A 17,049-nucleotide genomic window follows, 5' to 3' on the forward strand; every position below is an offset into this window, starting at 1 on the left:
CAGCTACTTCATGCATCCTTTGTGAGCCCTAATAAACTGCCCTCGACAGAGCTAATCAACAGATGTGCAGTACCGGTGTACCAGGTACGGTGCTTTGCAGCTGGTGGTGCTCTGGCTCATGTCCTGCATCAATTCCCCAGGTTTCACCTGGCACAATATTGTTCTTCCCTCTCTTCCCTCCCATTCTGGGGTAGAGAGCTGTAATGCTGTGTATTGTTAAGTTGTTCCCAGGTTTTGTCCCTGGGCTGGCTGAAATTACTTTGGAGCGTAATTTGTGTATGCATTTAGCTCCTTCCTTCCTGTGGGTGAAATGTGTTTAAGAGCTACCAGGCAGGACTTTCCAGCATGGTGGCCTGCAGCGGCTCAGGCTGTCATCTCCATAAGCCAGACTTGTGGATCAAGGCTATTTAGATTTTAGTCCATGCAGAAGTTTTTTGGTGTTTTTTCTTCCTAATCTCCAAAGAAAATGATTTAAAAGCAGATAAATGACTGTGTAACATGGTTGAATTCTGTTGGGTGTGCACAGCTACAGTTTCAGAGATAGCAGAATGTGAAGTAGGTACTGCAAGGTACATTGTGTGCTGGACAGTGGGTGCAAGTCTGTCACTACGCGCTGCCAGTCCTGTTAAGGTATTTATTCTGCTTCACCTAGACGTACAGACCACTTCCTTAAATTGCAGTTTTTGAAAATATCCTTGAAATAAATTAAAAAGAAAAAAAAAAAAAAAAAAAGATTCAATTGTCCTGCAGCAATAGGAGTTCCAATAATGCCATGTTATGAGCAGGGCAGTTTCTACCGGCAGCGGATTCAGCCTGTTGGTTTTGAGAGAGCAGAAGCCCATGCTGTTTCTGTAACGCTGCATCCCCTTCGCCTCCCTTAGAGGCTGGCTCCCATGACCTCAGGGGGCTGCCCTGCCAACTTGCCACCTCCTTGTGCTTGCAGTCTGATTGTGGGTCACTTCTGGTGGCTGGGGGTTTCACATTCTTGTAGCCAGCCCTTTGTGAGGAATAGTTCAGAATAAGCAACCAGGGGAGCTGGTTATAAAATATTTTGGAACTGGGAGACTTTTTTTTTTTTTTTTTTTTTTTTTACTAAGTTTTATTATTTCTTGCATCTATTAATGGGGCAGCAGGAGGCTCCATATGCTTTTATAGTCCCTGTTGTGCTCTCTAATGGTTATATGCAAAGGCTCCAAGGCGCATAAAATAGACACTCTTAGCCAGTTATTATGATAAAAATTATGTGCATGTCATGACCTTTAAAGCAGTGGGACTGTGTGTGCATGCTCTTCTGATGCGCCACTGTTCTCAATTCCTTTCTGAAGCATTTCTCACTGTAGGAGGTTTGCATAGGAGTTTGGAATATTTTTCTAATCAGCGAAGGGTCTCTTGGCTCTGATGATAACTTCCAAAGCATAGAGGAGCAAGAAGAAGGAAGAGGGGATGATTTTTTTTTTTCTAAGGGAACTAACAGAGAAGAGGTTAAAGGCGAATGGTGAGTGAGGCACAGCATGAAAATCCTGGCACTGTCTGCAGTGCTGTCAAAAATGCTGGCCCAAAAAGTGCTTTGTGCTCTTTGTTGAAGCAAAAGCTATTCTGGTGCTCTTGAGGATAAAGGAGAAAAAAAGTTTCATAATCCCTGTGCCCTATTTAAAGAAACTTTTTTTTTTTTTTTTTTTTTTTAATAGCAGAAAACCAGAATTTGGTCTCCTGTCAGAACCCAGACATCTACCCCTCAGCATCGGCTGTGCTGTTACGCCTGGCAAGCGTTGCAATGTTCTGCATCAGCACGTGTGAGGAGTGAGATGCCTGCTGTCGTGGGGAGGGAGGCGTGAGGAGCGGGCTCCGTGTCCTTCACCACTGTGTCCCTCAATCTGTGGTGTCAGAAAGGAAGGATGGCTGCCGTCTGTGAACGCAGATGGCTGCGATGGGCTTGCTCGGGCAGCGTGAGTGTTGAGAGTGCTCAGGTTCTTGCTTTGGTGTGCCTGGGCTCTGTGGGTGACACGCGCTGGTGCGTGCCTTGGGGGCATGTCCAGGAGATAGGCACGCACCAGGTGGGGTGGATTGAAAACCTCTATTTGGTAACTTCTGCTTTGATTGCTGCTTGCACTGTAGCTTTCTGCATGCCGGTATGGGGGACAGCAAAAAGCATCGGGTCCCTGTCTGCGAGGTGTGTGTGCCTGGGGAGAAACAGCCTGGAGTGCTGGAACCGTGGCGGTTTCCAAAGGTCTTGGTTACTGCTGGAGGCCAGGCAGGGCGAGCAGCAGGGCCCACCACTGCTTGTGATAATGTTGATATCGAACCCCCGTGGAGAGGCGTCAGGCCACACTCAGCTGCACCTCAGGCTTAACAAATGGAAAAAATAACACTTATGGTTTTAAAAATTAAACATCCTCTTTAATTATTGAACATGAATAATTTCCATGCAAATTGAGCCTGGATGCATGTTTCCAGAGTGACACAGCTGAGAGCGGCTACATCGCAAGGTGTCAGTGACCTGGGAGCTGAGAGGCTGTTCGTTATTTTTAGCATTTTATGGCCAGTACCCTGGAGGATGGGATGCAGGCTGGTGGTGATATTTGGCCAAAGAAAAGGAATTTAGTTTGCACTCGTAGCCTCCCCTGCAAATGCTTTAACTCGCAAACTGGGACAGGAGTGGGGAGTGTGTAGACAGGTTGTCTTCATGTAGCTGGGTATTTTGGAAGCCTCCTGATCAGGACTATAATTAAGGGAAATAACTGCGGGGTGACTGTGTTGTTGGAGGCTCTCCTGCTTGCTGCATGAAGGTGTGTGCATTAAGTCCCTGCCCCTTTGAAGGAAGAGAGGGGAAAATGCACACTGGTTTTTCTTGCAAGTCATCAGTCTCAGTATGAAACTTGCTGCTGAGCTTCCTGGGCAGCTCAGTGCAGCCTGATGTGTGTGAGAGCTACCTGACCTCGCACCCACAGATGGATACTGTCACTGCCTCTCAGCATCCCTTTGGGCTATGGAACAGCTCATGTCCAGGGCACACAAAATGTTGGATCTTCAGCTCAAGTGAATCCTGGTGCCTTTGGAAAAACAGTGGAGCTGCAGAGGTTTTTCAAGTGACTTTGAGGACTCCTAATGCAGAGTTGGTTCTGAGGGTTGGCCCCATGATTAAACTCGTATATATTTTTCTTTTCATAATGGAATGTCAGCATCTGCCGTTTCCTGATTTTCAACACTGTATAGTTTGTCAAACATTTATCTCCGTCTTGAATTGTCTTGAGATAGAACTTCTGTTAATTTCAAATCAATATGGAAGAGGGAGAGAATGAAATTGCAGCCTAGCCCTTTTCTTGAATCAATATTTTCTTTAAAAGCTGATATGTTAACTAGATCATAGTTTTTGCCATTTTGAAATGTAGCTTGTGTTTGAAGAATATGTGCATTCCCCTGAAAATTGACAGTGATGGTCAGGTTTGCAGCAGGCATCGCTGCTGGCAGGCATTTGACCCAAAGTGGACAGGATGGGGCCAGCCTTTGCAGCTGGTGTGGTCTAATATCCTCCCTGTTTCTGAGCTCATCATCTTAACTTTTTCTTTGTTCTGTTTTGCAGAAGCCTTTGAAATTGTAGTACGGCATGCGAGAAACTTCACCAACAGCATGTTTAGGAACCACTACCAGAGCATGGGGACCAGAGCTCTTAAGTTTGTTGGAGAACTTTTTACTGATGTCTCACTGTACATACTGGGCTCTGACATCAGTGTCAATGACATGATAAACGAATTTTTTGACAGTTTATTCCCTTTGGTCTACTCTCATTTGATTAATCCTGGCTTCCCTGATCCCTCTGTAGAAATGACTGAATGCCTGCGGGCAGCCAGGAGAGACCTCAAAGCCTTTGGTAACTACCCTAAGATGATGATGACGCAGGTGTCCAAGTCACTGCAAGCCACGCGAGTCTTTTTACAGGCACTCAACCTGGGGATCGAGGTTATAAACACTACTGACCACTTGAAATTCAGCAAGGACTGTGGACGAGCACTGCTGAAGATGTGGTACTGCTCGCACTGCCAGGGGCTCCTCATGGCCAAGCCCTGTGTTGGATACTGTGGCGCGGTGATGCACGGATGCCTGGCGGGTGTCGTAGAGATTGACCACCACTGGCAAGAGTACATCAGCTCTCTGGAGGGGCTGACCAAAGGCATGCACGGCATCTATGACATGGAGCATGTCCTCCTGAACCTCTTCTCCCTGGTGCGGGACGCAGTCGTCTACGTGCAAAAGAACGAAGGCAAACTCTCAACAACTGTGAGTGGTTTTCTGCAGTTCCTCATGCTGTTTTCCACAGCAGGGCTCGGTTGTGTACCACTAACCAATCCATCCCTCTCCAGCCAAGAATCACCACATGCTCTGATTTCTAGCTCCTTTTTACTTCCTCCTCAGTTCTCTGATTTTTAAATCTTTTGGTAGCATTTGAAACTGGTGTTTGTGGGGACTGGGCTTCATCTTAGGGCTTTGCATCTTTTCAGATGGGTCACAACCAAAAGGTGTGGATTCATTCCAGCATCAGCCTTGTAGCTGGGACAATAGATCAGGAGCTGAGATGTCCCAGCATATTTTGTTCTTCCTGGGTACTCTTCCTGCTTTGGGTAGGTCTTAAAGGTTGTCCTGCTCTCCAGCTGTCTCCTGTCTCCCCAATTTTGATGTGAAGTGTAGTAAACCTCAAATTATATGTGTTTATAGTAGTAGGGGCCAGACTTGCATTGCCCTGTGGTCTCTTTTTCCTGGTGTGTTGGGCATCCTGGGGGATGGTCTTTAGGAGACCATCTGTGGTTCAAAGGTCATGGAGCTGAGCAGGGTAGAAAACTGTTTCTTCATCACTTAACATCACTAAAATATACCTCCAAAGAGATGCCAAGTAGAGGCATATACTGTGGCATTCCATGTTTCTTGATTTACTAAAGGAGGTCTGGTTTTCCCTGTGTTGGTAACTCATTCCGATTTTGGGCTTCATTTAATCCCAGGGGTAAGGTTATTTCTTATTTATTAGGAGTGACCTGACATTTTAAAAACACATTGTGTGAATTTCTGAGCCTCCTGAGAAACTGAGGCTTTCTTGTTCAGAAAATAGTGCTGCTCTGTTTGAATGCCAAGGATAAATGGAATGTGGTAACATAACGCTTGTTTCGCTAAGGAGATTTTCTTGAGACACAGTTGATTGCTCCATGCAGGTAGGGTAGAGTTGGGGATGTGGGCAAAGGTGTGGGAATGTTGTTATGCTTTGCTTAAAGCCAACAATGATTAAAATCTGCCACAGTTTCCCTGTTAGCTGCTTGTTCCTGTCATTCTTGACTCCTGTTTACAAAAGAATTGTGTCTATGTAGGTCACCGTAGTACTTGCATTGTAAGTAACTTACCTTTTTTTTGGGCCATGGAAATGGATTGGATTATGGATTTTGACCTATGTGGCATTCAGCCAACAGCACTCTTCTATGCCGTTTTATGTGCTACTTTAGCTCAGTGATTGCCTGAGATGTGCTGTATGAGGACTGTGAAATGATGTGGTGGCACCTTGGTGGTTTCACATCCCTGGGGCAGTTTGGCACATATGGTGCAAACTCCTTTTATTGCCTGGGAGAGATTTAGGGACCAAATCTCAAGGAAGCTACATTACACATCTTGCGGTGACCAGGAGGTGGCTGTGACCAAGGCTCTGAGGTACTTTACAGGACACTGTTTTTTAAGCTGCTTGTCAAAGACTGCATGCCGTAGCTCCTCCCTGCAGAAAATCCCTAACAGCAGCCTACCAACCATTTCTCGTGCTCCTCAGACCACTGGGAGGTTCCAGGTCCCAGGGTGGCAGCTCTGCCAGGCACAACTTCTATTGTGGAGCCAGGGCAACTAACTCCTAGGGAGCAGCTGTGCCAGAGGACAGAGAAGCTGCTCTGCTAATAGCTTGGCCTAGAGTTTCCACATAGTTGATGCTAAGGAGGAGAAAGTGCATACATTCACAGACAACATTCTGAAATTTGCTTTATTTTGTATTTTAATTTTGTTATGTTTTTCTTCAGTGTTGCATGATCAAGGAATGAAGCTCCAGATGGTCAGAACCTTTCATCCTTCTCAGGAACAGCAAAGGAGCAGAGATGTAATTGTAGGCTTAACTTTAGGGCAGGTGAGATAGACAACTCATCCAGCTCATTTACAGGTGGTGGTGATGTATATGAGGGAAAACCTAGCTAAACCGTGAGCCCAGTTGGCATTTCTAGGGCAGTAAGAAACAAAACTTCCTTCTACACATAATGTGTGTAGAACATTGTATTTGTTCTCAAAAGATTGGAAGCCATATTCAGCGATGAGTGAAAGCATCCAGAGCATTTTTCACCAGTAAACATGGTGTACTTGTAGATGGGAAGGCAGAATGGAAATACTGCCCGTATGGGCTGCATGCCAGGTTGTGCAAGCACATACAGTATGTGTTGCTGTACAGTCCTGAAATTAGAAGGTTTTTCTCCCATATTCTTTTCTTGTTGGCACAACATTCAAAATGTATATTTTTTTTCTTGAAGACTTCCATGTATAGAGTGAAGGAACATGACTGTCAATTATATTATCAAATAGAGACCTCAATGTGTCTACTGAAAATGTTTGTGGGAGGAGAAGTAGACAAAGAGCTGCTGAAGTTAACACAAGCCATGGCAGTAGAGCCATTATCTGCCCATCCTTTGCCAAATCAGAACATAAATTGACTTCCTTGAAAATAATAAAAAAACAAACCAAACAAACAGTGAGCACTACATAACCATTCAGTGCTTTTGTACTTGTCAGAGTAGATTAATTCATTAGTGCCATATACAGTTAGGTACTTCAACATAACTCCTCTTGATTATTTAATACTTGAGAGATTCTTTTTATTTTCTCTAAAGACATTTTTTTGAGTTGTAGGAGTACAAAGGAAAAATCCAAAGCAAGCAAGCCAAGTGTCTATCAATTGTCACTAAAAGAGGATGGCCACTGGGTCTTTAAAGTTTATTCTTAAAATACTGCTGTTGCTCATCTCAAACTCCATTTTGTAGCTTGCAGCAGACCTAACTACAAGAGGGCATTTGAACCTCAGCTCCAGAGGTGTTGCAGAGCCTCTAGGGAGGTTTCTGTGGAGCTCCGCAGACCCTAAGACATGCTGCTGTTGCTCTACATGTGGAAATCACGTGCCTTCAGGCATGTATTTAAATGTAAACCGGTGGTGTTCCTAGTGAACAAACGGCAGTGCAAAAGAATAAATTCCATAGCATTATGGCAGGAGGCAGTTCCCTCCCAAAGCCTTGCTTTAACAGTTAATTTTTCAGCAGTGGTGGTGTTAGGTTTAATAATTTCTACAAGTTTTCTCTTTAAAAATGTCACCCCTGAACTATGCTATTAAAATACTTTATCAAGTAGGCTGAGTCTCTGGGTAGATTGGGAAAAATATTTTGTCTAGCACAGTATCTATAGATTTTCCTCTCTGATACTTTCTTCCATGTTGAACCATGCCTGGTACTTCTATGTCTTGTAGATATTTTAATCATGAATGCAGGGAGCAGCAATTACAGTCAGTCTGTGCTTTCTACCACAAAAAAGACAGAGATGCAGTACAAATAAACGTCATAAAATATTCAATGCCCCCACCTCTTGAAGTTAATGTTTTCTCTCTTGTTGAAAGTACATGAGAGACAATAGGTCTGGGTGTCTTACATAGCTAATCATTGATCCTCCTCTGGGATTCCCTGCCTTAAGCCAGCACTGCAATTTTAATTTGGAAGGTTGTGGAGTAGAGGTGAAGATTGTTGACTTGACACAGATAGTAAGTTGTCTACATAAATATTTTGCTCTTCCCTGTAACTCATTAGGGTTTTGAATCCATCCCAACAGAGCATGAAAAAGGCAATGCATAGACCAGCGAGACCCACACGAGAAAAGGTGGGTGGCTTGAGTTGATGCTCCAGCCACGTATTGCATGTGAAGGGCGGGGGGGGGGGGGGTATGCACCACACCTGAGATTCATCAGAGGAAAGGATTCAGTTTTGGCTTTATTAGCTACTTTGAAATACGTCTGGCAGGGCACGTGTCACTTCCTAGCCTTTCTCATGGGGTTGGCAGGACTTCTCCTGCCCTTTAACTGTCTTGTGGTGTAGCAAAAGTAAATTATGAAAAACGCCGACAAACCAGCCACTCAGAAACATATCAGTAAACTTCAGATCTTCATCTCTAGGTATAAACATGAAGCAATGGGCTGACAGAGCTGCTGAGACTTTGCTGCTTCCCTTACAGTCAGTGGAGATGCACAGCTCTCTGTTTGTGGAGTATTGCCTAGAAAGAAAACAGCAGGGAGCTCAGCAAAACATTTTTCTTCACTTAAAGCTGATGGCTGAATTTCTAGAAAGTCTAGGTAAATTGCAGAACGAGGGGACCCAGACCTTTGTTCAACTGATTGTGGTCAGAGGGGGAACATGTTGGAGGAAGGGAACCAGCACCGTATAGGAGCAGGGTGCTGTTCTTGGTGTGCTTGCACTGTGAACAGATCTTACTCCTTCACTTCACTGCAAACACTTCTAAAATACTGCTCAGGACTGGGTTAAATAGGTGATATAGCAGTACTGCAGAGCTGGTGAGAAGATGAAGACACTGTGCAAGGCAGCTGGGGAGGCTGGGTTTGTTTTTTCTTATGGAGCTGGAGTGCTCAGCTGCCCCAGCACAGGCTGACTCTGGTGCCGGCCATGTGAAGCTGCTGGGGGACCCCCAGAGTGGGCAGGGCCAGGTGAGCTGGGCCTCATTTGCACTTCACTTTTTTGGGAACCCTGCTAGGGAGACCCTGAGCATGCTGAAAATATAATTGGCCACTTTGATTGCTAGTAGCACCTCTGAGAGAAGCACTGCTGTTGCAAATTAGTGTAGAAATTTGCAGCTCCTGCAGATGCCCAGGAATGGAATTCAAGAATACATGAGTAAAGGAGCTTTTGCAGGGATGAAAATGACATCTGTCTCCATATGTGATGATTCAGTGCATTTGTGGAGCATCCGGCAGTGGGGCTGGTGCAGTTTGCCCTGGGTGCTGCCCAGGGGCTGCTTTTGGAGGTGGCTTCCCTGGTGCCAAGCTGGAAGCTGCTTTGCTCCATGGATTACACTGCTGGGGTGGTGGCAGGGAGCCCTGGCAAGTTTTCCTATCTGCTAATGGATTTCTTTCTGTGCTGGAGCTGGCAAGAGACTTCTGAGGCAAGCTTTGAAATTACAGCGCTGTTCGAGAAGTCATTCCCTTTGAGACACTGAGATCGGTTTCTTTGTACTTTTAATGCGGGTTGCTTTCTGTTGGCATAGCTCCTGGGATAGTCAGCTGGATGTACTGCCTCTGTATTTTCAGTTTCTTTATCGGAAAAGTTTAATCCTCAGGCTGCTCTCTAATGCTTGCTGGTAGCTAGCTCCGTTTTTCACTTAAAGCTGGAAATGCTGGTGAGGTTTTGGTTTTCAGTAAGCTCAGACCCACTCATAGTTATCCCAAGGTGCATTTATCATGTACTTTTGTTAACCATTTTGTGATACGCAGTGTAATGTGCCTGATAAGGCGTGTTAAAGCAAGCATCTGTTCCTGCTGCAGGATGAAAATAAACCTGATCACCAAGGACAGTATCAGCAAAATTCCTGTTCCTGTGAAAATATCTCGGGACTGTTATGATTAGTTGTCTGAAGAGATTCAGATATTAAAGATTTTTCTGATAGCTGGGGAAGCATATGGCAAAGCACTGAATAGTAAGGCATTGATTTTGATCTATAAATCCCTACGTTGTTGGTGGCTTAGCTGGTTCTAAAAGAACAAGGACAAAAATTATTCATACCTGCAGTTTTGCAACCCAGCATGAAAACTTTGATCAAGCGACTCTGGCATACTGCTTCTGGCCTTAGATTGTAGGTTTAATGCTGCTCAAATGTGCATTAGTGAATCAAGGGTCTGCATCTTGCTTTTGAAAGTGACCTTGGCATGGATGCTCTTGACCCTCAATAGGAGTGAAGCTCAGAGGTTATTTTCAGCCTACTGCAAGTTAACCCTTGTCTGGCCTAGGTAGGAAGGTCATTGTTGTTACATGGTTAGTTACTTCTACGGACAAAAGCTCTGCTTCTAAAGGACACAGCACATTTTCATGTGTTACAGTCATTGGTTAGCCTTGCCCAATTTCTTATGGGCTCCAGCATGGGTAAAGTGGCGGGTTGCCCTTGCCTCCTGCTTGCTGTGGCAGCACGGTGGGGCTCTGGGTGCGGTTTGTCACCAAACTGGGTCTAGCCATGAGCATGCGGGGCCGCTAGGTGGAAGCAGCAGATGTGGCCAGCGATGCTCAAACCTGCTGGTGCAAAGCCAGGGGAGATGCCATTGAATATCAACACAGGTGTTATTTAAAATAGCATTTGATTTTGCTTCTATTCATAAACTTTTATATTGTCCTCTCCTTTTTTGCTCTTCTGTCCTTTTAATTGGATGTGTTCTAGCCCCTGGCATGTTGCGGCATTTCAGTGGAATTTTCAGTGATGCTTATTTCAATTAAAAGTGGAAGGTAGCTGCTGCTGCCGCGCCCTCCTCCTTGTATGCATGCGCAGCAGCATGGGGAGCATCCTCTGACAACATGTTTGATGCCAAACCTTACTTTGCTTCAAAACTCACACAGATCTTTTTGTTGACTTCAGTCAGAGGCAGATCACACAGTTGGTGGCAACCTTATGTGTGCTAGTCTGCGGTATAAAAAGAGCTTTTTAAGGCTGCTTCATTTTATGGGTGGGAATATCATACGGTGCCCACTGAGCCCGGCTTGACTTCACTTCACATCATGTGCTGGCTATGGTGTGTGTGAGATGCGTGCCGGCTGCGCACAGCAGGATGTCTTGCATCCTTTCTCAGCTGAAGTCACAAGAAGCCTACAGATCTTGTGCAGATTAATTGCTGGTTCTGTGTACCTGTTTGTGCATACAGTGACTTGGCCTATTCCTTGTTTTAGTGGAGGAGCGGGTTTGTTGTGCAACTGGCTCCCAAGCGTTAAAAAAAGATATTTGGTCCTGTGATGCCTTGATATTAGTAGTAAGAGCTAGCAGAAATGGTGGCAGAGCAAACTGCGTTAACTGTTGGAAATGATTGTATACAGCTGTGCAATTTTATACAACTTTACTGCACAGAGCCCAGTTTCTCTTCTCATTCTGGCTCCCATGACAGCTGTATTTGACAGCTGAACATGGGATGCTCGGGGCGTAGAAAAGGAGAGCTGGTGATCATATCTAAACCAGACGGTATTGCAGGAAGGGGTATAAGGGAGTCTGTGTTCCTTGGGTGCTGGGCTTTTGGCTTCAAAGTTTCAAACTACCTCATTTTATAGTAAACTATAATGAGCAAGGACATAATGGGAAGATTTGAAGCAAATGAATTTGAGAAAAAAAAAAATCAAGTTGAACCAAAGGTCACAGTGTCAGAAAAATCCTGAGGCATTTAGGCAGTGCCTGTGACTTGGAGGCATTTTTGTGTCTGGGGTGACTCCAAGTGTGTGGCTGCATGGGAGGAAATTGCTGGGTATAAGAGCTGACATCCTAGCAGGTGGATGTGTGGAGCTTGTGTCTGCTCTTTGGGGATAAGTGAAAATCCATGGAAGGTGGGAGAGGAGCTGTTTCTAAGAGTTGGTGACAGATTTTTATGCAGAGCACACTCTCACACTGTTAGTGAGAAGGGATGAAATAGCTTTCACACTGGGTAGTAAGCCCTATTGTGACCAGTTCTCATTGCATCCCCTGGCTTCTGCTGTTGGAGCAATGTAGGAACCAGGTCCAGACAGACCTGCCAGGCTTTGGATGAGCCCTGGGGAAGGTATTTCTGCAGCACGAGCTGCCTTGCTTTATATTTAGCTCTGTCCAGACCTTTCTTCCATTCAGACAAGCATTGCTCTCTAAGCTTAAAGGGGAATCAGGGAGCTGTGTCTGATATTTTCTCAAAACTGGCTGGATATCTTTGTTTTAACATAGAGATAAAATGCCTAAGTGTCACCCCTGCAGACACAGCTCCCTGGCTTGTCATCTAGATTGCTGCAGCCTCGGGCGTCTTCTATGAACATAGATTCCTTATTTGCAAAATGTATTCTGGTCCATTTCCTTTCTCAAAGATTGTATCCTTGCTAAGTCCCACAGCTTTGCAATGCCAGACTCATGCTCACAAATATCCATCTATTAATGCTTTTTGCACTAACCCCTCTTTTGGCTTCATTATCCATGACTGCAGTTTCTACCAAGAACTCCATCTGAGGTCATTCACAGGGCATCCTTCATGTTAACTGCTCTGAGTTTACTTCCAGTGACAGTAACCCCCGTGAGTGTTGCTGCCTTAAAACTATAACCAGCTCTCCTATTAGCAATGCTGATGAATGCACCGAGAACAAAACAGAAACTTAAAGTGGCCCTCTGCAAAGCAGAAATAGTGCCCAGAGCTGCCCAGGCAGATCAGCAGTGTTTTGTTTTGCACTGTAGAAAATGAGGTACTAGGTTGCAATGAGTACTCTGCTTCATTTTGAATTCTCTGCTGGCATGTGGCATACGCTCAGAGCTGTACGTTATATCATTTTTACATCTTATTATAAAGTAGCTTTGAGGTACTGGACATGAAAGATACCATCTACAAATACGTTTATATAAAAAAAGAAAGAGTTGAGGCAGATTTTTCAACTGTCCACCTGGGTACGTGCACCCCTTGCTGCTGGCAGCCTGAGCTTTTGGCCTCTTTGGATTGCTGCAGAACAAGAGCACCCTGGTGGCATTTATCATCCCTACCTGTTGTATTTCCCCAACTAATAAATCCCTGGGGGCTCTCATAATAAATAAATCCCTGTTTGGCTCTCAGATGTACGCATGAGGGTGAAGTTTGCTGCTAACTGAATTATTCTTTGAAAGACTCATTTGAGCAAGAGCAGGCTGGCTGCAGAAAGCTGTGTTGATAGCCTACAGCTACTTTGGCACAGTTATTTCTATTTAAAGAGGGGAAAAAAATCAAACCTGCAGTTGGTGAATTTAGCAATTCTTCATGCAAGTGTATATCTTTCTAACCTGATCAATTTTCACACCTAATTCTCATCTGTGCTATCTGCTGTGGTGGAGATTATGCTCTTAGACACCGACCTGGAAAGGGATAGAGCAAGTGAGCCCAGTGGTTACTGATGATAATTTGAGGGTGACTGGCAAGCTCTGAGTTACTTCTTTCTAAAGCTTATTAACTCTTGGGCAGCGGGTATTGATCGGTGTCACTGTACAAATAAACTTCATGCAGCTGCTCCCCAGAGCACCAGAGAACAGGTATTTGATATTGCACCTGCCTGTGCTGGTGTTTAAATCGTTCTTCCTCGGTCTCCTCTCTGAGGAACAGCCTAGGGAGCTGGGGGCGCTTGAGGACAGTCGGGACTGCAGAAGGTGATGCTGGGGTGGCTCTCACCAGGAACTCGCAGCAGGCGGGACCACAAGGTTTTGCGTGACAAATGCTAAAAAAAAATCATCCAGCACAGCTCTGAGCATTGCTTCACACCATTGCCATTGTGTCTGTGTGTATCACTGGTTAGGAGCAAGTGACCACTTCCGGAGCACTTTCTACCTGGAGATTTTGGTACAGTTTTATCTTTTTGGTGAGTTGTGGAAACTTGCGAGTACAAAGTGAAGATATGCAAAATTGCATTAAAAGCATCTTTCAGTCCAGTGCTTTCTCCCCATGTTTTGGAATCATTGAGTATAAATTTGTTGGAATTTATTTCTGCTAATCAGATTCTAGACATTGGTTTGTCAATGTCAATAAAGGAATTGTGATTAAAAAATCAAATTCATTTCACTTGTCTGCAAACAGCTTATTGCTGAATGAGTTGCTTTAATATATTAAACAGACATAAAGTAGCAATGTAACAAGGTTAAAAGTGCATACCGATTTCCATTATAAATATATCCTCAATCAAGCAGAACCTAATCTACTGCTGTAAGTCATTCTTTAATTCAATTGTACTAACCACAGGACATGTAAAAACGAGATGTGTTACAACAAAGTCTAAGAAAAAGCCCTGAAGATACAAACATCTTTATAGAAAATAATGATTTACATTTTCAATAAGCCTGATTTGTCTTTGGGAAGAATGTAATTCCTTTATCGTGAGCAAAAATCTTATAGGAGTCTTTTTACCTTGTCTGCCATGTTTTGGGTAAATTATCTTGGTGCTGACCTTTAATTGGATAAGGCTAGAACTGGCTGCCAAGAGGAGAAAAATACAAATGGATCTAGTTGCTTCAAAACTAAGAAAAAATCAAAAGATGAATAAAACCCCTGTGAATGAAGAACACAGGGCCTTCCTGAAGCCTTTGTTAGCCTTGAATGGATTAATTTTACCAGCAGCTAATCTCTGCTGTGCTGAGAAATTTTTACCGCTTTCTGTTATTAACAATTTTTGCACTTTTATTTTAGTCTTTGTTCTGTGAGGTTGCAGGACTACCATGTGCAGAGCCCCGCGCACCTCTCGGCAAGGAGACCCTCCTGGGAGGGCTCCCGTGTCCCTTAGGGCTGCTCATCGCTGCCTCTTGGGTGCAGAGGTGGCCAGATAATGAACCCTGGTGGTCCTCTGGGCTTAGCTGGAACATGAAGTGTTGTTATTACTCTGCTGAAGATATTAAGCAGCTTCAAAACTGATGAAATGATCTGATGAGCTTTGGTGCCTACAGCCTTGTCGTTTTAGCGGAACTGGTCTTGAGAACGTGAAAGGAGGTTGGAGAGGGCAGAAGGGGGCTGCTGCGGGTTGTTCCTGTGCGAAAGTTAAAATCAGTAGGGTTATGGTCCTCTGTAAGGGATGGTTGGATGGGGGGATTGCCAGGCGCTGAGTGCTTTGGGGCTCGGAGGCTTTTCTGTTCAGCTCCATTGCCCCTTCCCAGCATGGAAAGGGAGGAGGGTGTTTTATAGCAAAAATGCTGTTTGCAGTGTAAAAAACCTTTGGGATGGTTTCAGTACAAGAGTTTATTGAAGTATAAATCTAAAAAGCTGTGTATACCTGTGAGTGCAGATCTGCACAGATTACAAAACAAGCAATGCTTTTTACCTGCTTGTTTTGACATCACCAGTTAAAGCAGAGTTAGCAGTAAGCTTTGCGTGCTCTCTTTTGTATAAATATTATGCTACTGGATTGCTGATAGAAAGAGAACTAATTAAGGAGTTGTGGATATCATCAGTAGATTTTTTCTTCCCTGAGATTTTATGAGCAGTAATTTGAAAAGAGCCATATTAAAGTCATTGAGGAACAAGTTAATGCTGCGTTTCCAAGAATATTACCCTTCTACCCAAAGATTATATTCAAGAATAAACAGTGTACAGTAGCTAATTGCTAGCTGACACATTATAATGTCTTTATACTTCCAAAATTGAATCAGTCTGGTTTAAAAAGTCATGCAGTAACTTTTTAATTATTTATCAATGTATTTCTCAAAGAATAATTGAATCTCTGCTTGAGGCTACAGGGGGCAGGTTGGCCAGTGGATATTGACCACATTTGCAACCCAGCTGACACTGCTACTCTTAAATAATCTCTTACAGGCCCTGTCTCCAGACTGCTGGCTTATGTTCCAGACTGACAGCAGGTATCTGTTTTTCCTCTCTAAATTAAGCTGCTAGGAATTTATTTCTCTGATTGTTCGTTTCTGTAGTGCCGTAGGCAAAAAATGCAGTATGATATTAAAATCCACAGAAATCTGCAAAGGAAACCAATTAACTCAGGGAAGGAAAACAGCAAATGAGAACCCCGCTTGCCCTCCTTATTCCCCTGTTTGCCCTGTGCTGTTTCTCCCTGCCGCAGCTCCCTTGGTGTTGGTGGCACTTCTCAAGGGGTGACCCCCGTGGGTAGCCGAGCTGCCCCAGACTCCGGTTCCTGGCTGCTGCCCGTGGGTGAGTTGCAGCCTTCTTGCTGCTGCCGCCGAGAGCCTGGGCTCATAGCGTGTGCTGAACGTGGTGCTCTCAAAGGGGTTGTTTGTATGCTGGTGCTGTGCAACAGGTAGAGATGCAAGAAAATCGTGGGAGAAAGTGATAATCCCTCAACCCAATTCTTTACTTTGCTTCTCAGTCTGAGTTGCAATAGATAAGACTCTGCAATGGGAGGGTCCTCCTGGGACCTGCAGTAGCAATGGTATAATAGCGTGCACAATTGTATAATTGCATTGTATATAACATCCTCAGCAGAAATAAGTTTCATTACTTTGAGTCCAGATTTTCTATCAAGGTCTTTCTTTCAGCAATGGCTTTGAAATCAGGTGGTTGGGCTGGGAGCTTTAACCTCCTCGGGGCCTCAGAGTCCTGGAGGCATGATGGCAGCAGGGGGCTGGGAGCAGCCGTGCCCTGTGGGAGCTGCTCGGTGCGTCCGGACCTCAGAGCTTCAGATGAAGGGCCGGGCTTTGGGCGCTGAGTACTGCTCCTCGACGTGGCTTTGGTTAGTCTGGCTCACTCCTGCTGTGCTCTGGATTTTGCTTCCACGTTTTCACTGTGCTGTGTTGTCATTTTTCAGGCAAGGCTCTTTCCAGGAATAAAGCCGTGGCTCGGTTGTCTAAGAAACATCATATTGCATAGATCTAACTTAAAAACATAATGGGTACATTAGTATGCTACGGGGCCCAGTTCCAGGAAATGTCTCCACTTGGGAAAACTGCATAAGCGTGTGCTGAAAATTAAGCAAACGCTTTTTTTGCTTGACTAATCCTGGCAGTTGACTGTGCTAGGGCACCAGGCTCATGCCCTGCAGTCTGCTGCCTAGCTCTGACCATAAGAAATGAAATACCCAGTTTTGTGTTAAATACGGAATCAACAAAACACTGGAGGGAAACACTGACTTCAAAAGTTGTGCTTTAATTGAATGTCATAGATTATAAATGCAGAATGAACAACTGTGTTCATTTAGCCCAGCTTCCTCTCTACCTATAAATAACAATAAACAGCCTTTTGCTTAAACACAAAGCAGCTTTCTCTGGTGGATTAAATGCTGCATACTGGGGACACTAGAAAGAAGAAACATCTTGTTTGCATTACTT

General features: G+C 44.5%; 1 protein-coding gene across 2 annotated transcripts in view; it reads left to right on the plus strand.

The window, feature by feature from the left end:
• The window catches only part of GPC3 (glypican 3), a 145,465-nt gene that overhangs the window by 61,090 nt on the left and 67,326 nt on the right, over window positions 1-17,049 (plus strand). For both annotated transcript variants that reach the window (XM_035325485.1, XM_035325486.1), the window contains exon 3: window positions 3,581-4,275. In XM_035325485.1, the coding sequence (XP_035181376.1) occupies window positions 3,581-4,275 (695 nt within the window). The remainder of the gene's footprint in view (window positions 1-3,580; window positions 4,276-17,049) is intronic.

Source organism: Oxyura jamaicensis, chromosome 4 (genome assembly GCF_011077185.1).
Source record: "Oxyura jamaicensis isolate SHBP4307 breed ruddy duck chromosome 4, BPBGC_Ojam_1.0, whole genome shotgun sequence".
NCBI lineage: Eukaryota > Metazoa > Chordata > Aves > Anseriformes > Anatidae > Oxyura > Oxyura jamaicensis.